The sequence below is a fragment of the Oncorhynchus nerka genome, linkage group LG28 (genome assembly GCF_034236695.1).
Source record: "Oncorhynchus nerka isolate Pitt River linkage group LG28, Oner_Uvic_2.0, whole genome shotgun sequence".
NCBI classification, from domain to species: Eukaryota; Metazoa; Chordata; class Actinopteri; order Salmoniformes; family Salmonidae; genus Oncorhynchus; species Oncorhynchus nerka.
Window position 1 is genome coordinate 74,267,821 of NC_088423.1, and position 21,544 is coordinate 74,289,364.

At 44.8% G+C, this 21,544-nt stretch overlaps 1 protein-coding gene across 1 annotated transcript in view; it reads left to right on the plus strand.

Moving 5' to 3' along the window:
• LOC115112356 (RNA-binding Raly-like protein) overlaps window positions 1-20,520 on the plus strand; it is a 71,579-nt gene extending 51,059 nt beyond the window's left edge. Inside the window, exons 3-7 of the mRNA XM_029639368.2 lie at window positions 9,153-9,203; window positions 17,247-17,416; window positions 17,722-17,835; window positions 18,479-18,630; window positions 19,215-20,520. Coding sequence (XP_029495228.1) covers window positions 9,153-9,203; window positions 17,247-17,416; window positions 17,722-17,835; window positions 18,479-18,630; window positions 19,215-19,253 — 526 coding nt within the window. The 3' untranslated portion in view covers window positions 19,254-20,520. The remainder of the gene's footprint in view (window positions 1-9,152; window positions 9,204-17,246; window positions 17,417-17,721; window positions 17,836-18,478; window positions 18,631-19,214) is intronic.
• The last annotated feature ends 1,024 nt before the right edge of the window (window positions 20,521-21,544 follow it).

The following is a 21,544-nucleotide window of genomic DNA, read 5'->3' on the forward strand; positions in this document are numbered from 1 at the left end:
CTTCACTGTGTGTACTGTGCTTCACTGCTTCACATGATACTCTGCCCCCTGCTGTGCACAGTCTAATCTCAGAGTGTACAGTACAGATAGTTGTGCCCCAGCCAGAGCGCAGAGGAGCCCTACTAAATCCCTCGTTTATCAACGCAGGAGCGGTCAGCACTTTTCTTTAATAGCCCTCTAAACACAGCCCCAGTGGAGAGAGAGAGAGACATGGGGGGGAGAACACTCTCCCTGGTCTCTGAGGTAGTACTCAGGTAAACAGTCCCCCCCCCCCCCCGCCTTCTGGATTGGCACAGAGATGCCTTGACCACGCTTCTACTCTGAGATGCCTTGACCACGCTTCTACTCTGAGATGCCTTGACCACCCTTCTACTCTGAGATGCCTTGACCACGCTTCTACTCTGAGATGCCTTGACCACGCTTCTACTCTGAGATGCCTTGACCACCCTTCTACTCTGAGATGCCTTGACCACCCTTCTACTCTGAGATGCCTTGACCACGCTTCTACTCTGAGATGCCTTGACCACGCTTCTACTCTGAGATGCCTTGACCACCCTTCTACTCTGAGATGCCTTGACCACCGTTCTACTCTGAGAAACATGTGAATGTAGGAGTTTTCCCCCCCTTAAACAGCCAGCTGTAGTGTTTCCCCCAACTCTATAACCTAGCCTGCCCGTACAGCACTGGACAAGCCACGGCAGTGAGATTGATGTCTCTTACCTCCACTACATCCACGTTAGTAGCAAGAAGCGGAAATGTCCTGCACGGCCAGCAGGAAAGGCTCAGTACATCAAAGAGAAGTGTGGAGCTGGCAGAGAGCAGTGAGGAGCTACAAGCTCAGTAAAACACACCTGAGTTAAGGCTTTAGAGTGTTCAATTCCTCTATCACACTCTCCTTTCTGTGTCAGACTAGAGACTTGGACTGGGCTCTCTGGACGTTCTCTTGTAAGAGTTGAGTGTGAGCATGCTTGTACGACTCTCTGACCGTGGGCAGTCATAACTCAGGGCTGATGCTCCTCCCCTGTGTTTAAGAGGCTAGTTCCATTCCCCTTGCATTAGACTGATATGATTTACACCAGCACAGCACGGCTCAGGTCAGAGTGGGAACTTTATCAGAACATAAATCACCTGATACCTGCCTACTAGGGCCTCCGGGAGGAGAGGGACGAAGACAGCACTTCACAACTAATACACCGGGGAGGGAGGGGAGAGTGGGAATGAGGAGGGAGGGGGGAGGGAGAAGTGGAAGGAGGGGGTGGAAGGAGGAGGTTGAAGGAGGGAGGGAGGAAGAGGTGGAAGGTGAGGGGGTGGAAGGAGAGAGGGAGGGAGGAGGAGGTTGAAAGAGAGAGGGAGGAAGAGGTGGAAGGTGGGGGAAGTGGAAGGAGAGAGGGAGGGAGGAGGAGGTTGAAAGAGAGGGAGGAGGTGGTGGAAGGAGGGGGGGGTGGAGGGAGGGAGGGAGAGAGAGGTGGAAGGTGGGAGGAAGAGAGCAAACAGTGGAAGTTCTAAGAAATTAGTCCCTTTTGGGTAGTGTCACTTGGTGGGGGTAAATTTGTGTCACAATACAAATGAAATTGTTAAAACATTTCTAGCCTGTCTATGGGTAACAGGGTTGACGTGTTATGCTCGACCCACTCAGTTTTCCACCACAGAACACCAGAAAATGGCCCAAAAGAGTAGAACCAGCTCACCTGATTTTACAATAGGATCTGACTATTAGATGTTCAATGTTTCTTTAGATTTTTTTTTAGGAATAGTTTCACCATGTTAAAACAAATAATTTCATGCAACTGTAAGGACCGACCCTGGAGATGAGAAGCAGGTACAGGGAGTCAACATTTTAATATAGCACAGACATTAAACAGGACAGGAACAGCATCGGCACTGTGTAACATAACGACATACGAACATTAACCCTGAAGCATTTGTATTGTGTAGGGATGTGTGAGTATATGCTGTGTGTCAACAGGGGGAAGTCTCAATGCTTACCACAGACAACACCGCCACCTTCCACATCTGCACGCACACACACATGCTATGCGACCAGCAAGGGGAGATGATTTGTAGCTAGCCATGTCTAATGGATTGCCGGGCCACTCAAGAAATAATGAAAATAAATGAATCAGCCTTTCGTGACCCTGCACTGCCTTTTAACACACACACAGCTGTAACGATGTACAGTACAATGAGAGTCGGGAAGCAAGTTCAGGACATGAATAAATTTAATAAATAAACAAACCCAACAAGAATCACAAACAGGCGCCAACATGACAGAGGGAGTGACATATAAAGGGCAGGTAATCAAGGAGGTGATGGAGTCCAGGTGAGTGTCATTATGCGTAGATGCGCGTAACGATGGTGACAGGTGTGTGCCATAACTAGAGGCTGGAGATGGAGCACACTGACAACAGCCCCTTCACTGAGCTTCCTCGCTCTCTCTTTCTCTCATGTTTCCACTCACAAACTCAGAGACCATTATGTCATTAAAGAGAACCAGTGTGTGATTGGTTTACTCAAGGTGGTTGTGTTGCTGTTGAACTAGGAAAGGAGACCCTTAATCTTAGACTTGGGACCACACAGCCACTCCACTGAATAGCAGGCTAATGATTGCTTTGCAATACTTGCAGTTAGCCACTGATTCCTTCCAAACCACTTATTGTTGAATTAGCGATTTCCAACTTGTTGTGTAATGTTTATGCCCAATGGCCGATGAGCACCGATATGTTGTATCTATAATTTCTCTTCATTATTTATCTTCATATGACAAGGATTAAAAAGGATTAAAAAGGATTTGGCAGTACTTTGTCGACTTGATTCATGATGATGACTGCTAGCTAAGATCAGTCCAATCAAAGCCACTGTAGATATAACGTGATTTGACGTCATTTTATCTGTGGCCAATGACCTTGAGCCTTCTTGGATGGGCGAGCTCTCCCTTTAGACTTGGTGGTGACGTAGTGTCTCCATGAGTGACAGAACACTGAGCCAATCACGGCGCAACGCTCTGTATTTTCTGTTGGCTTGCCCCACCACCACAGAAAGCACTGAGCTAGGCTGAAACACCTGCATTTTAGAGCTGCCTCACTCAAGAAAACAAAAAAGAGACCATGTTTGTTTTGTGGCTTTAGTAACTAAATTATATATTTTTTGATGCTGCATTGTTGGCAAACTAATATGTGACACGTATCAAAGCCAAAATCACATGCAAAACAGGGAAGCCTGTTTTTTTTTAAATGTTGCTAAATATGTGGGGTTCAAAACAGCCCCACCTGCCCTGAATGACGGGTCACCACTGTATGGGTAACAGGGTTGACGTGTTATGCTCGACCCACTCAGTTTTCACAAAACACCCCAAAATGTCCAAAAAGAGTGGAACCAGCTCACTTGCTTTTAAACTAGGATTTGACTATTAGATGTTCAATGTTTCTTTTGATTAAATTATTTAGAAAGGAATAGTTTCATCATACAGTATTAAAACAAGAGTTCAGTTCACATAACAGGGTTGACATTTTTTACATTTTTACATTAACAAGAATCACTAATCACATGAAATAAATAATACTTTTCAGAAAGGACTTTGTCAGTGCAACAAAGCTTCCATTCCAAAGACCATCATGTCATTATAGAGACAATCCAGAGCGTGATTGGTTTACTCCAGTTGGTTGTGTTGCTGGATGAGTAGTGCTGAGCAATTAACCAACATTTTGCTAGGTATCTCTTTCTGAAAATACATGATATAAGTGAGTGATAGCTGGTATTCAGCAGTCATAAAAGTATGCCTTATTTACTTTGAAAAACTCCAAAATAGTGCTTTTGTCAGACAGCATAGGCAGCAGCTCTATGGAGATGAGAGGATGACTTGGAATTAAATAATAAAGTCATCAAATAAAACAAAAGTAATATGCACAACTGAAATATTTGATTAAAGTAATGTGAATAAATGATGGTTAATAAGTAATAAGCAGTAATTGGCCCTCACTACCATCAGGGACTTGTTTTATTATCTATTGTTACAGCATTCAACCCACATAACGCATAGTGCAATTAATGAAAAAATATATCATTTGAAACCGAAATCAAAAACGGTGATTTTTTTCTTCTTCATAGAATCGAACCAAAACCAAACCGACCTCAAAAAGCACTAATCGCTCAACATTATGGTTCAGCGGGGACCCCATTTTTCAGCCAGAATTTCTGGGGACCCCATTTTTCCCTCCCAAAATGCCTAGTGAACCCACCCCACGCCAAATCTAACCTTAAACATTAAAACCTTAAAATTGGTACATTAAAAATTTGACATCAACAAATAACCTTCAATTCATTGCATTAAAAAAATATATAAAAAATTGGCTACCCCATTGAAGTTCCCCCGTGACCCCACTAGGAGAATACCACTGATTTATGGTCTCACAGCAGTCATTTTGGTCATGGTGACCATTCTGGAGCAGGGAATCTGTCTTTTCACCAGGCAGGTGGTGTTGCAATCACAGTGCCTCTCCGAAGTGCTCGGCTAAAAGGATGATGATACTGTAATGCACTATGTGGTCTCCTATGTTTTCAAACTGCAGAAAGGCACTAAGCACTAATACCTGACATGTCTGTCTGTTTGTCTCAGACTTGGTTGAAGAGTTTAGCCACTCTAATAACAGAAGATGGCTTGGATAATGGAAGAGGAAATGGAAATTGTTTTCTGTCCTGACTCTCTCTCTCTCCTCCCAGTGCTAAATGACACAGATTACCAACTAGAACATTGCTGCAGGGAGAGAAAATGATAGAGAAAAAGAGGGAGAACGAGAGTTAGAGTGAGTCAGTCTGTCTTAGTTTTCCTGCTGTGAGAGTTTGGCAAATAGTTGTTATTTTCTTCCGCTCGAGTTCTCCATTAGGACACAGAGCCCCTCATCTGTACCGGGGCCCGTGGCGCTGTTCTCTCTCCCGATTGCTCACGCCGTCTCTCCTCCCTGCCTGAGCACAGAACTTCTGTTGGCCGCCAGATCTGTTAGCTCATGGTGTTCTGCTGAGTACAGGGAATCTGCGGGTAGAGGTTGAGAGGTTGTGTTGTGTTCAGGTGGGTCCTATTAGCAGACTGAGTGGAAAGGTTCTGTTTGAGTTCACTTTCAATGGTGGCTAAGTAGAACGGTTTTGTCAGGGTCTTGGAACTGGCTAAGTAGAGTGGTTTTGTTTTGGTTCAGTAGTACAACGCACATAAACCCTAATCCACACAGCCAACCCTGGACTGTGCAGACCCACACACACATTTGGACATGGAAAGAAACCTTCAACCAGAGTGTGCTCCCCTGCAGGGGATTGAGTTTCCATCATGTTGTCGTGTCTTTGGCTATGCCGGATCAAGTGATATGACATGCTATTCTATAAAATAATTTCTCCGTAATTGATATTACCTGATTGAGCTAATCATGTAAATGTAATTAACTAGAGAGTCGGGGCACCACGAAAGAATATTTATAGAGCTGTTATCTTCCGAATAAACTCTTAAAGACCTAGTAATATTTTACATCAATAGCAGTCAATATTAATCGTCATCTCAATTCAGTCTCATCTGAAAGTTGTAAATTCTTGGTTATCTGCACGAACCCTGGCTAACAAGTTGAATCAGCAATACAAAATTGGGTTTAATTATTTATTTACTAAATACCTAACTAATCACACAGAATTACACATACACACAAATTACGTCATAAAGGAAAACGTCCCTAGCAGGCGGAACAGATATGACAGCGTGTTACACAAAAGAAAAGGGCTAGGTTTGAGTGAAAGAGCGGGAAGACTGAGGAACAAAGGGCGAAGCTGTGCTATCATAAATACAGTATCTTATTTTTTGTTGTTGAATTTTACCCCTTTTTCTCCCCAATTTCGTGGTATCCAATTGTTGTAGTAGCTACTATCTTGTCTCATCGCTACAACTCCCGTACGGGCTCAGGAGAGGCGAAGGTTGAAAGTCATGCGTCCTCCGATACACAACCCAACCAGCTGTACTGCTTCTTAACACAGCGCGCATCCAACCCGGAAGCCAGCCGCACCAATGTGTCAGAGGGTACACCGTGCACCTGGCAACCTTGGTTAGCGCGCACTGCGCCCGGCCCGCCACAGGAGTCGCTGGTGCGCGATGAGACAAGGACATCCCTACCGACCAAGCCCTCCCTAACCCGGACGACGCTAGGCCAATTGTGCGTCGCCCCACGGACCTCCCGGTCGCGGCCGGTTATGACAGAGCCTGGGCGCGAACCCAGGGACTCTGATGGCACAGCTGGCGCTGCAGTACAGCGCCCTTAACCACTGTGCCACCCAGGATAAATACAGTATCTTATGCATTCTAAATTACCGCCCATTTGGAAAAGGAAAATGCAATAAATATTTACTCTGAGCTGCGCTTCGGTAGGTTGGTGGTAGATGGAAGGTCGTGTTGCCCAACCGAGTCCTTTGTCCTTTGAAGAATGCCTCCGGTTGTCAATTGGATACATTGTAGTAACGTCGTTGTGTGATAGACGGAATACTCTGTCTGTCCCTTCCTAACCCTCGTTTGCAACGGCTGTTGCTAACTCAACGGCTAGGAGGTATCACATCTGTAGTGAATAAAAGTTCAAAGTTCATACCATTCGCAACCAAAACTCACGCTGATGTTGGCTTCGTTCAGTAGTTATTATCTGAACCATTCTGACATCGGACCGTCGTCCTCACATCCTCGGAACAGGAGGTTATATTGTCGTCAAGGCTTTATATAGGAAGGGAGAGGAGGGCGTGTTTGAAAAGTTTTATAGCCCATGTCCCTTCACAGGGGCGGGCCACTGATTGAGCAGAGCCCTACCTTATGAAAACCCAAATCTCTCATTTTAGAAGCTAAAATCACATTTCATCCCATCACAAATAATTTCGTATTCAAACATTTAAATTGAACAACAATTCCATGTGAATCCGATAACTGATGTGTAGACTTTCCACTGTAGAGTTTATGTCATCTTATCATTGATGAGAATGTCTCAGATGACAACCGAACTGACATCATATTCATTAAGTACCACCACATATGTTCAATTGGTCGGATTACCAGAATATAGTTCATTTCCCCCCACCTTCTGACGTTCCCAGAATCTCTATGTTAACCAAGGGTTTTGCAAATGTAACATCAGTAGGGTAGAGAGAGGAAAAAGGGGGGAAGAGGTATTTATGACTATCATAAACCTACCCCCAGGCCAACGTCATGACAATGTTAAATAGGGATAGCTGGAAACATAATGTCTTCCATTTCACATGAAAGGCCTACCGGTATTTAGAATAATAGAAGTCTTTCTGCAAATTGATCAGACCTCGAGCTAAATCATAAAGCACAGTTGGGGAAGAGCGTGATGAGATGTAAATGTTGACACTTATTACAGATTATTTGAAGATGGCAGAATATGGAGCTCAGAAAATCCAACTGTCTTCAGACGAGGGGAGAAAACCAGAAACAGTTTGGCTGCGGGTAGCTGGAGGAGAATTCATTAGGAATTCACACACACACCTCAGGTACACAAACACACACTTTCATACCAACACTGCTAGCTATCTCAACACTTCAGAGACAGGGTTGCTACATTCTGAATCACATTTACATACAGAGTGAGCGAGAGAAAGTGTGTGTGTGTATGTGTGCAGCACATCTGTCTGTGTGTACTGTATGTTTTTAGCTGTGAAAAAGTGTTACGTTTAGTCTCCTGCTGTACTTCCTGACATGTTTACTGATACATCACTTTCCTCCAGTCAACAGCATGATTACAGCACTGAGACTCACCAGCCCCCTGCAGAGACAGATAGGACAGAGGGGCTTTAGGTGTGTGTGTGTGATGAGAGTGTGTTATGTGTCTGTCATTCATCTCTGTGTGTACGTGGGTGTGATTTTGTTTGTGTGTGTCATGTGTATGTCATGCATCTCTGTGTGTCTGTGTGTGTCTGGTTTGATCCATCTGTTTGAGAGAACGATGAACCATGCTGATACCATCTGTATCGCCCACGTACTGTATGCTACTCACCTTGAGGTGATCATGTATTACATTTAGTAGAGGCTATGCTGATCGTTCTATTTATACAGTGTATAAATATATGTGTAATAAATAGGAATTAGTATGGGTACATGAGTCACCTTTCAGGCACCTATAAATACACTTCTTCTCTGGTTTAAAGTTTTACAGAAAGCATAAGTGGAGGGTATTTGCTGTGTGTGTGTGTGTGCGTAGACTTCAGGGCTGGGGTATCAGTGGTCAGGCAGGGATTAAACACACAGAGAAATGCTGAGCTCTATTTAACTACACACCAGCGTATGAGCTACTTACCATCAGGCTTAGTGTCACTCCTCTCTCTGCCCTGGTCTGCTCTACACACCAAACCGTATAGGGTAATCTATAAACTACAACCTACAGCAAACTCTGCCCATATATTGTAGGCAAAGGTGTGAGCAATTTGAGTCTAATCAAACACACACAGAGATGCACAAACACACACACACACACACACACACACACACACACACACACGCAGGCACATACACATCAACACCTGACAGTCCAACTTCACAGTAAATGAGCTGGAATATGTAGAAGCACATAGTGCGCAGCCTGTGGTCATTGGTGCATAACACAGGACAATTTCGATGGATTTTCCACCTTGGGTGCTGTGGCACAACAATTCCAATGTCTTTTTCCAGCTGGCTAGAAATCATGAATAGCATATTCCTTCCAGTTGCCAGAGCCCTGCTCTAACTATGTACACACTATTCCAGCAGCCTGCTTACAGAGTGGAATATCTCTGATGGCACAGTATATTTAGCTCACCTAATAAGGAACAGATCTGAAAGGCTGCTTGTATCATAGATAGATGTTGTTTGATCTCTCAGTTTTTCATCAGCCTGTCTTAACGTTCTGCTCTCACAGGGGATGGATGACTTTGTGTGTGTGTGTGTGTGTGTGTGCCGTGCGTGCGTGTGCCATGCATGCGTGTGCGTGCATGTGTGTCAGTAACACCTCTGTCAGTCAGCTGTGAAGATAGTTGTGAGCCTTTGTGTCAGGCCACTGTCAACTCACTGTCTCTCTCACTCTCTCCATCCCCCCTCCTCTCTCTCACTCTCTCCATCCCCCTCCTCTCTCTATCACCCTCTCTCTCTGCAGATCTGACTATGACCTGGACTATGAGTGCTATCAGGAGGACCTCTATGACAGGTACTGTCAGCCCGCTCTGCACAGCGCCTCTCACACAAACCCTGAATGTTCAGAGTCGGACAGAGGAAAAGTCTAAAACACACACTTAACCCTCCTTGTCTCCCCTGTCTCCTGCTGGCCCTCTCCCTCCTCCCCCTCCCCCTGTCTGTCACTGAGCTGTCAGTCATGTGTCTCTGCTAACAGAGCTGCCTGTTACTGCCCACTAATCGTACCTTGGTAAATCTTCACTCCACTCTGCCTGGCAGGTGTTTGAGGCACACGTATATGAACGAACAAACACACACACACATATACTACCGTTCAAAAGTTTGGGGTCAATTAGAAATGTCCTTGTTTTTGAAAGAAAATTTAAAAGATTGTCCATTAAAATAACATGAAATTGATCAGAAATACAGTGTAGGCATTGTTAATGTTGTAAATGACTATTGGAGCTGGAAACGGCTGATTTTTAATGGAATATCTACATAGGCGTACAGAGGCCCATTATCAGCAATCATCACTTCTGTGTTCCAATGGCACGTTGTGTTAGCTAATCAAAGTTTATCATTGTAAAAGGCCAATTGATCATTAGAAAACCCTTTTGCAATTATGTTAGCACAGCTGAAAACTGTTGTTCTGATTAAAGAAGCAATAAAACTGGCTTTCTTCAGACTAGTTGAGTATTTGGAGCATCAGCATTTGTGGGTTCTATTACAGGCTCAAAATGGCCAGAAACAAAGAACTTTCTTCTGGAACTCGTCAGTCGATTCTTGTTTTGAGAAATGAAGGCTACTATATGCAAGAAATTACCAAGAAACTGAAGATCTCATACAACGCTGTGTACTACTCCCTTCACAGAACAGCGCAAACTGGCACTTACCAGAATAGAAAGAGGAGTGGGAGGCCCCGGTGCACAACTGAGCAAGAGGACAAGTACATTAGTGTCTAGTTTGAGAAACAGACTCCTCACAAGTCCTCAACTGGCAGCTTCATTAAATAGTACCCGCAAAACACCAGTCTCAATGTCAACAGTGAAGAGGCGACTCTGGGATGCTGACCTTCTAGGCAGAGTTCTGTCCAGTGTCTGTGTTATTTTGCCCATCTTAATCCTTTCTTTTTATCGGCCAGTCTGAGATATGGCTTTTTCTTTGCAACTCTGCCTCAACGAGGGTCCACAGTCCGGGGCCCGTTACGAGGGTCCCCAGTCCAGGGCCCGCTACGAGGATCCCCAGTCTGGGGTCGGCGGCAAGGGTCCCCGCACCAGAGGTGCCACCAAAGTGGGGTGAGCCAGCGGTGGAGCGGGGTCTGTTTCCCGCACCTGAGCCGCCGCGGATAAATGCCCACCCAGACCCTCCACAATAGGTTTAGGTTGTGCGGCCGGAGTCCGCACCTTTGGGGGGGTACTGTCACACCATGATCATAGAGATCATTTTTATGTCTCTATTTTGGTTTGGTCAGGGTGTGAGATGGGGGGGGGCATTCTATGTTTTGTATTTCTATGATTTTCTATTTCTATGTTTTGGCCGGGGATGGTTCTCATTCAGGGACAGCTGTCTATCGTTGTCTCTGATTGGGAACCATACTTAGGTACCCTTTTTCCCAACTGTGTTTGTGGGAAGTTGACTTTGTTTAGGGCACATAGCGTTTGAGCTTGACAATTTGTTTTTGTATGGTTTATTGTTTTTGGTCGGCATCATTTTTATAATAAAAGAAAATGTACGCTCACGACGCTGCACCTTGGTCCTCCTCCTTCAACATCCGTGACACACATAGAGAGTTGCTATGTGGCCTCTATAATGAAACCAGTCAGGTTGTAAGCTACTCTAACCCTAGCTGAATCTCTAATAATTATGAGTCAGCTTAAACTGTTCTAAGTGCAGCAGCTTATATTACAAGTTCCATTAAAGCTCAGGTTAGTTTTCTGTGGCTCACAGCAGATGTTGGGCCATGGGTCAAGGTGGCTACATTACAGTAACTGAAGCATATAGAGAATTAACTGTAGGCTGGAAAACTGCCATTAAGTTCACTTTCCAGCGGTACTGTACTGTAGATGGTACTGTGTTTTGACATGGAGCTGTGGGGTGTTTTCACTACAGTTCCAGCCAAGAGATCATGACCTCAGTTCAGATTCCAAGCCAGAATTTGACAGTCAGTAACCCAATACAATTAATTCAAGTTTAGTGCGGCCCTACCCAGTTCACAGTTGAATCCTGTTTCAGTCTAATGATCTCTGATCCCGTCGGATTCTGTCCATATCAGTCCGGTTTAGTCCAGTTCCGCATGGCTTAACCCAGGTTAGTCCTGTTCAGTCTGACTCAGTTTTGCCAAGCCGAGTCCGGTTCTGTCTGGTTCGTCACCCAGGTCAGTCACTCAGGTAATTGCTGTGGGAGCTCTCCACCTCCCTCAGGCACACTGAAGGTGACATGGCTCATTCATAAACACAGCACTCAGCACATCTGAATAAAGAGTGCTCTCTCTCACACACACAAACACACACTGAACAACCTTGTTGTCCTCTGTGTGAATGCACTCTGTGTGAGGCACTCCGATGCTGTAGATGTGAGCATGCACTGAAGAGTTGAGGACGTCCTCTGTGTTTGTGTTTCTATCTTCAGTTTAAACAAACATGCAGAAAGAAAATAAGAGAGTGTAAGGATGATGGTTAGAGAAACAGGCTGTCCAACATACAGATTACACATCCACCTCTCTCTCTCTCTCTCTCTCTCTCTCTCTCTCTCTCTCACTCACACAGTATTGTACAGCTAACCTTGTGGGGACACACAATTCAGTCCCATTCAAAATCCTACTTTCCCTAACCCCTATCTCTAAACCTAACCATAACCCTAACCTGTACTCTTATCCTAACCCAAAAACCTAACCTTAATCCTAACCCTAAACCTTAGCTCCTGACCCTAAAACTAACCATAGCTCCTAACCCTAATCCTTAACGTAATTCTAACCCTAACTCTAATTCTAACCTTAACCCCAAACCCCCTAGAAATAGCATTTGACCTCATGGACGAACAAAATGTCCCAAGTTGGTAAAATATTTGTTTGTTTACTATTCTTGTGGGGACTTCAAGTTAAACATGTACACACATGTACGTACACACACACACACACACACACACACACACACACACACCTACACAAGCGCGCGCACACACACACACAGTACTGTAGCTGTGAGTTGACACTGTCATCTTTTCCTTGCATTTTGTTGTTTTGCCGCGCTCTGCATTTTTCTGTCTTCACAAAGGAAAAAACCCTCACCACTGATTTTCAATTTGCTTCAAACACGGTACATGAGTTTGCCCTACGTGGCTGGCTAGCTCCATCGACAGCTTGTGTGTGTGTGTGTGTGTGTGTCTGCATCTGTTTGTGTGCATATGAGAAAATGTCTGCCTCTACACACACAGATAACAGCTCTAGCAGAGACAAAGCCTCTCTTATAATATCTCTTCTAATCCACACACAAACACACGCACACGCACACGCACTTACACAAACACTTAAACACACTCTCGCTCTGTTTTCTCTAATCCTCACACATCCACAGTCTCTCGTTGTCTGTTTCACAAGCTCCTATTCTCTGAAACTACACTTCAAAGTAGTTGTAGCAGCACGCTGTCTATCTCCCTCTGCAAACTCCACTAAAGGACTTTAAACTCCCATAAGTCTTTAGTCTCCCAGCGTCTCTGCTGAAAGGCAACGGTCCCAGCCCTCTCACTACATTGGTGGCCAGTTGATATACTTCATGCACAGTGAGGTGGCTGTATCTGGTTATATACTGGTAATACATTCTCCTGAGACAGGGGAACTGAAGTGTGAGATAGATTTCAGTAAAGGGGTAACACACGTTCCTCAACTGAACACTAAAGTATTGTCTCTCTCAGCGACTTACAGCTCAATCACTGAACCCAAACTGACATCACACCTCAAGGCTTCCCAACTGGCATCCTGTTTGCAGGTGGATTAAAGTGTGTTTCTCTCTCCTCAGCAGTCTGCATGGAGCCTTACTGCAGAGACGGTGGCTATCTCCACACAGCCCTGCCTGTGTAAAGGCCATTCAGGCTTACTTAGACCTGTAAATAAACACTAACCAATCTGTTCATGAGTCTCTGAGCCCTGCTCTGCTGTAGGCTACACTCAGGGCACAGGAGAACAGGGCTATGGTTCCTGGGGTGGGTTTTTGGTGGTGCAGGATCTTCTTGGTGTGTATGGAGGGTGATGTGTCCTTCTCTCTCTCTTGCTTTCTTTCTTACTTTTTTTTCTCGAAACCTCCTTTCCCCCTCCTCTCTCTGTTTTTAAGAGCTGGAGCCAGTGCCCAGGTCTCTGTCTGTCTGGCTCTCAGCCCTAATTGCTCTCTGATGCTATAAGCAGATGCCATGTGAAAGGCATTCAGGTTGGAATGTGACTCAGTCAGTCCCGCAGGATTGAATTAGGTGGCAGAGCTTATTAAGAGGTTAGGATGAAAGCCCTTAAATACTGCAGACGGGAGCCAGGTAGGCAGTCCTTAAATACTGCAGACAGGAGCCAGGTAGGCAGTCCTTTAATACTGCAGACAGTAGCCAGGTAGGCAGTCCTTAAATACGGCAGACAGTAGCCAGGTAGGCAGTCCTTTAATACTGCAGACAGGAGCCAGGTAGGCAGTCCTTAAATACTGCAGACAGTAGCCAGGTAGGCAGTCCTTTAATACGGCAGACAGGAGCCAGGTAGGCAGTCCTTAAATACGGCAGACAGGAGCCAGGTAGGCAGTCCTTAAATACTGCAGACAGTAGCCAGGTAGGCAGTCCTTAAATACTGCAGACAGTAGCCAGGTAGGCAGTCCTTAAATACTGCAGACAGGAGCCAGGTAGGCAGTCCTTAAATACGGCAGACAGGAGCCAGGTAGGCAGTCCTTTAATACTGCAGACAGGAGCCAGGTAGACAGTCCTTAAATACTGCAGACAGGAGTCAGGTAGGCAGTCCTTAAATACTGCAGACAGTAGCCAGGTAGGCAGTCCTTTAATACTCCTGACAGGAGCCAGGTAGACAGTCCTTAAATACTGCAGACAGGAGTCAGGTAGGCAGTCCTTAAATACTGCAGACAGTAGCCAGGTAGGCAGTCCTTTAATACTGCAGACAGGAGCCAGGTAGGGAGTCCTTTAATACTGCAGACAGGAGCCAGGTAGGGAGTCCTTAAATACTGCAGACAGTAGCCAGGTAGGCAGTCCGTGTATAAAGGTTCCTGTACTTCATTTCAGAGTGGAAGACTTTCATTAAAGCTGTGGTTATAGGGCCTACAGGTTAACATAGGTCCCAGTCAAGCCGAGACTAAATTGACGTATGGTTGTTATCTGATTGGAGTGCTGACTCCTGTAAAGTGTGTGGTGTGTGTGATTGGCTAGCTCTGACGCCTCGGAGGAATCTGATTGGCTGACTGTGCTCCTGTGACCCTTTTCGGGGGTCTTATTTGTTAGTTTTTAGCCTTTACCAGTAGGTTGACATGTGTCCTTCCCCCTGGCTGATGATGGATGACCAGTGAGTGGTCAGGTCTCTCCAGGGAGGTAGTGGGGGAGGAGATCAATGACTCTCTTAATCAACATGATTAAAACACCACCTCTCTCTGTCACAGCCTCTGGCTGTGACACACACACACACACACACACACACACACACACACACACACACACACACACACACTCATAACATACACACACTCATAACATACACACACACACATAATATACACTCTCCCATGTTTCTGTAACTGCTATAAAGCGAGTGTGTGATACACTCTCTCCTGTCACCTGCTCCGCTGTGCTGCCAGAGAGCTTTTGATTGGCCCTGACAGAACCAATTAGATTTAGCTGTTGATAGGGATATGGAGCTAGGCGATGGGGGAACGAGGGAGGAGAGGGGGGGACTGACAGTGGAGACTGATCCAAATCTAACTTCTGTCACATAGTAGATCTCTCCCCTCCTCCTCATCTCATCTCCTTTCCCATTTTCTCCTTCAACCCTCCTGTGCCTCTCCTCTCCTTCAATCCCTCTCCTCTCCTTCAATCCCTCCATACCTCTCCTCTCCTTCCATCCCTCCATACCTCTCCTCTCCTTCAATCCCTCCATACCTCTCCTCTCCTTCAATCCCTCCATACCTCTCCTCTCCTTCAATCCCTCCATACCTCTCCTCTCCTTCAATCCGTCCATACCTATCCTCTCCTTCAAACCCTCCATATCTCTCCTCTCCTTCCATCCATCCATACCTCTCCTCTCCTTCAATCCCTCCATACCTCTCCTCTCCTTCAATCCCTCCATACCTCTCCCCAGGTCTTCAACCTGTAGGGTAATACTATAATGGTTGTGTGATGAGTACCAGGGGTCTACAACCTGTAGGGTAATACTATAATGGTTGTGTGAGGAGTACCAGGGGTCTACAACCTGTAGGGTAATACTATAATGGTTGTGTGAGGAGTACCAGGGGTCTACAACCTGTAGGATAATACTATAATGGTTGTGTGAGGAGTACCAGGGGTCTACAACCTGTAGGGTAATACTATAATGGTTGTGTGAGGAGTACCAGGGGTCTACAACCTGTAGGGTAATACTATAATGGTTGTGTGAGGAGTACCAGGGGTCTACAACCTGTAGGGTAATACTATAATGGTTGTGTGAGGAGTACCAGGGGTCTTCAACCTGTAGGGTAATACTATAATGGTTGTGTGAGGAGTACCAGGGGTCTTCAACCTGTAGGGTAATACTATAATGGTTGTGTGAGGAGTACCATGGGTCTTCAACCTGTAGGGTAATACTATAATGGTTGTGTGAGGAGTACCAGGGGTCTACAACCTGTAGGGTAATACTATAATGGTTGTGTGAGGAGTACCAGGGGTCTTCAACCTGTAGGGTAATACTATAATGGTTGTGTGAGGATTACCATGGGTCTTCAACCTGTAGGGTAATACTATAATGGTTGTGTGAGGAGTACCAGGGGTCTACAACCTGTAGGGTAATACTATAATGGTTGTGTGAGGAGTACCAGGGGTCTACAACCTGTAGGGTAATACTATAATGGTTGTGTGAGGAGTACCAGGGGTCTACAACCTGTAGGGTAATACTATAATGGTTGTGTGAGGAGTACCAGGGGTCTACAACCTGTAGGGTAATACTATAATGGTTGTGTGAGGAGTACCAGGGGTCTTCAACCTGTAGGGTAATACTATAATGGTTGTGTGATGAGTACCAGGGGTCTACAACCTGTAGGGTAATACTATAATGGTTGTGTGAGGAGTACCAGGGGTATTCAACCTGTAGGGTAATACTATAATGGTTGTGTGAGGAGTACCAGGGGTCTACAACCTGTAGGGTAATACTATAATGGTTGTGTGAGGAGTACCAGGGGTCTACAACCTGTAGGGTAATACTATAATGGTTGTGTGATGAGTACCAGGGGTCTACAACCTGTAGGGTAATACTATAATGGTTGTGTGAGGAGTACCAGGGGTCTTCAACCTGTAGGGTAATACTATAATGGTTGTGTGAGGAGTACCAGGGGTCTTCAACCTGTAGGGTAATATTATAATGGTTGTGTGAGGAGTACCAGGGGTCTACAACCTGTAGGGTAATACTATAATGGTTGTGTGAGGAGTACCAGGGGTCTTCAACTTGCTCAACTTCATTTCCGCATTCCCTATCTGGGATATCCTCTGCCTCACCTTATCACATACTATTTCTTATTATTTTCTAACTTGTGTACACATTCTGTATGTTTGTGTATATTCCCTCTCTTGTCAGATCATATTACACCATCCTGTCAACCCTCTCCCTCTGTGTCCTTCATCATAGGAGACATACATTCACAAATACACACACCCACAGACACATCCATCCAACCAGGTGATAGACATCACTGTCCATACACGCAAACACACACACATGCTTGCCTGCTCACACACTCACTCACAAACATCCTGTCACTGTACTTTTCTGACATGCGTACACATACACATCTAGTCACACTGACAATACTACACAAAGTACTAGTAGTTGGATGACAATGTGTGTGGATGTTTCCCTCTTCAGGATGTATGACTACCAGCGCGTGCCAGCTTCCCTACCTCCCCTGTCCCAGGGACCTAGCCTGGCCAAACGACCCCGCTCCTCCTCCACTTCCTCTGGGCACAGACGCAGCCGAGACAGGCCCACCTCCAAGAGCTCCAGAGCCCACTCCACCAGCTCCAACAGGGCCAAGTGTGAGTAATACACACACACACACTCACACACTACACTCAAGATGGTTCTCTCATTACAACACTTCTACAGCAGCCTCTTTCCTTAATGGATCCTAGCCAATCAGGTTGCATTATTAGCCCAAATCAACAGAGCAGAACCAATAGGCAGTGTATATGCTGTTCTAATACCCACCCTCATCACCTTGATAGTCCTTATTACCAACACACTCACAGAAACTTGCCTTGGATCCTTTCCTTCCTTCTCTCATTCTCTATATCTCTCCTCCCCCTTCTCGCTCCCTCCCTCAACCGCTCCCTACTTGTAGTGAGAATGGAGGAGCTGCAGGTCATTAAGAGGGAGCTGACTCTGATAAAGACACAGATTGACGGGCTGCTTGACAACCTGGACAGGATGGACACACAGAGGCAGGACCACACAGGTGAGACAACCAATCAGAGAGAGAGACAGAGGAGTGGACAGGTGAAATAGGAGTAAAGCATGATAGGCGAAGCCACCGTGTGTGCTTTCACCTGTCCGGTTCTTACGAATCAGCGAAGAAGAATGACAGTGAGAAGTACAGAGATGGCGAAAGAAGGCTTATAGGAGAATAAATACAAAGTCCTACAGGGAAGTGTTGTAGCTGCTGCTGCCCTCATGTGGCCACATGGACAAACTGCATCTTTGTCCTTTCTACGACACACATACTGTACCGACAAATAAAAAAAGAAATGTGTGTGTCATCTCATCCTTTCTATCTCTTATCTGTACACGTTGCCTTTGGGTGGTTGACTGATCTCATCTCCGCATTCATTTATTCCAACGTAAATTATGATCCTCCTCCACTACTGTACCTCATCTCTCCTTTCTGTCTTCCTCTCCCCTCTCCTATTTCTCTCTCTATCGCCACATCTCTCCCTCATCCTGTCATTCTTCTTCTCTCCTCTCGTCTGTCAAATCATGCATTGCAGTTGACCATCAATGGTTTAGATTGAAAGTGAGAACAGGCACACCAACACTGATCTGCCCTATAGAGGGAACTTGTGTTCACTCCTATTCACTCCCTCTCTCTCCGTGTTTTTTAGGGTCTCCCGTGAGGGAGGGCAGCCTGGCCGGGTCACCGTACTCCCCCTCCGCCAGCAGTGGTGAGCGCTCCCCCTCCCCCCTGTCCCCCCCACGCCGCTGCATCCAGAGAGAGAGCCCCGAACTGGGGGAGGCCAGCGACGATGATCACACGGTAACTGGCTTGATGTCTGTGTGTGGAGAATCTCTGAATGTGAGTGGGAGTTCTTTCTCCTTGTCTCAGAGCGACATGAGGGCCTAAGCATGTCCCATGGTTGGCTGTGATTTAGCAGCTGTCAGTGGGATTTGGCATGCAACAGAAATAGTGCTTATCTCCACACACAGAAACACACACAAACACAAATACACACAAAGAGAACACTGACAAGAGCATCAAATCCATAGCCATTTTGAGTAATAAAAACAAATCAATAGCATGACACTTGAAGATCTCATTCTGGGTTCATCTCACCCACACACAGTTCACAATCATAACTGACATTCAACTCAAACACACAAAGAAAATCTAAGAGTAAAAGCAAGAGAGAGAAAGAAAGAGAGACTGAAAATAGGACAAATGAAAGCAGGACAGGATACTCTTACCCTGACAGATGAGTGGGTGTTTATATAGAAGACTATTATCCTCCAGACCTTCCTCATCACTGTGTATAATCACCCTGGAGAGGGGAGCCTTACCTGAACAAAACACTCTTTGGTCTTTTGACACACTGTTGCTGATTGAGCGTGTGTGTGTTACAGATGAATAACCACAGCTCTGACCCTGAGGACGAGATGTGAGGATGGAAACAGAGAAGAAATGGAGGAGCACCAGACATAGAGGAAGAGAATATCTGTCTTGTCAAGGAGTTACCATGCCAACAACTGATTCAGAGGCCCCACTCCTGTCGAACCAACCAGTTACATTGTATTCTACATCCACATCCACATATACATCAAACAGAAATACACTACTACACACACCACTTTGTGTTCAGAGTTAGCCTCTTTAGGTTCTAAATCATCTATTCCTCCTCTCTCTGTCTGGTAAGGGCAGATATTGTATGTGTGAACAGCACACACACACAGACACACAGGCACACACACACACACTGTAATTACAGTTTATCAGAAATCAACTCCATGTATCTCCCTTGGCTATTCCCCACTGAGATCAGCTCACCACAAACACACACACACACACACACACACACACACACACACACACACACACACTGTAATTACAGTTTATCAGAAATCAACTCCATGTATCTCCCTTGGCTATTCCCCACTGAGATCAGCTCACCACAAACACACACACACACACACACACACACAAACACACACACACACACACACACACACACACACACAGTGTAGTGTAATTATTAACCAGAACAGGGAGGTGAAATCATTTCCATATTTATAATTTTTTTACGCTCTTTTTAGCACGTCTTCATATTTTCCTGAAAAACATTCTGATTACCAATCCGTATAAATTTTACCTGCATATTGAGAGATTGTTTAAAAAAAAAATGAGCATACTATAGATGTCACAATCATAGTTTTTCAGTGACTTGAGTTATTTTGTTATCTGTATATCATATCACTACCAGAGCATGAATTCATCAGTTTATACTTGTCCATCAGTTAAAATCCCCCCCCCCCCCTTATGTCTGTGTAATGTTATCTCCCTGCGGTATTACTACCTGTCTGTATTAGGTATGAGGAGACAGTAGCCCATCTCTTCCTCTATGTACCTGGCGCTATGAGCTGAGGAGAGGCCCCGGCCCGGTCCATGTGTAATATTGTGTATTACTGTAAAACTTTACTGTATTAGGTCAGCTGTACGATTTTAATCCATCATTTTGTTTTAGTTTTTTTTATTTGTTAATGTTTTTTAAAGCGAGAAGAAAACAACAATGATAATTGTTTTATTATAATTCTAGTGGTGTTAGATGTTTTGTTAGTTCTGTTTGTATTCATGAAGAAGCCAAGTGGAAACACTACTCACACTGTCACAGTAGTAAAGGTATTTTCATATTGATTAAAAACACCTCTGGGAGTGTTTTCTTTATCATTGTGTGTGTGTGTGTGTGTGTGTGTGTGTTTGGTTTTACTACCCTTGTGGGGACCAGAAGGAAAATTTGGACAAGTGGGGACATTTCGCCAGTCCCCGCAAGAAAATAGGTTATTTTAGACATGGGGGTTAGGAGTCAGGTTTAAGTTTATGGTTTGGGGTTAAGGAAAATAGGAATCAGTTGCTTGGTTCCCGTGTCTGTGTGTGTAATAAAGGGAAACAGGATGAAAGGCAATGCTGTAGTGTGTGTAATGCTGACTGAACAACAAACATTGTAAAGCTCAACATCAGACACAGCGGAACGTGTGTAAACTGTTTGTGTACAGTATGTGAGTGTTACAGAGAGGATGGGGAGAGCAAGATGCTTTTTATCTCTCAGAATCACCTTTATTCACCAAGTACATTTACACATACTCAGAATTTTACTTGATGATATGGTGCTGCAGCTGAAAGTGATAGACAACATACAGACAGTGTGGTTTCAACAAGGTTCACATACAGTATATTTGGAAAGTTTTCAGACCCCTTGACTTTTTCCACATTTTGTTACAGTACAGCCTTATTCAAAAAATGTATTAAATAAAACATTTCCCTCATCACTCTACACGCAATACCCCATAACGACAAAGCAAAAACAAATGTTTGTAGTGTCAAAGCTTGTAGTGTCATACTCAAAAAGACTGTAATCACTGTCACAGGAGCTTCAACAAAGTACTGAGTAAAGGGTCTGAATAGTTATGTAAATTAAATGTTTTCATTTTTATTTATTTTTGCTAACATTTTACAAAAACTGTTTCTGCTTTGTCATTATTGGGTATTGTGTGTTGATTGATGGGGGGAAAATCTAGGTAATCAATTTTAGAATAAGGCATAACAAAATGTGGAAAAAGTCAAGGGATCTGAATTCCTCTGAATGCACTGTACATTATATACATCTAGCTTCTAAACTGGATTGAAAGGAAAATAAAGCAACTCATAGAGCAGATGTTTTTAAGCTTGCTCCCCTGTGTAG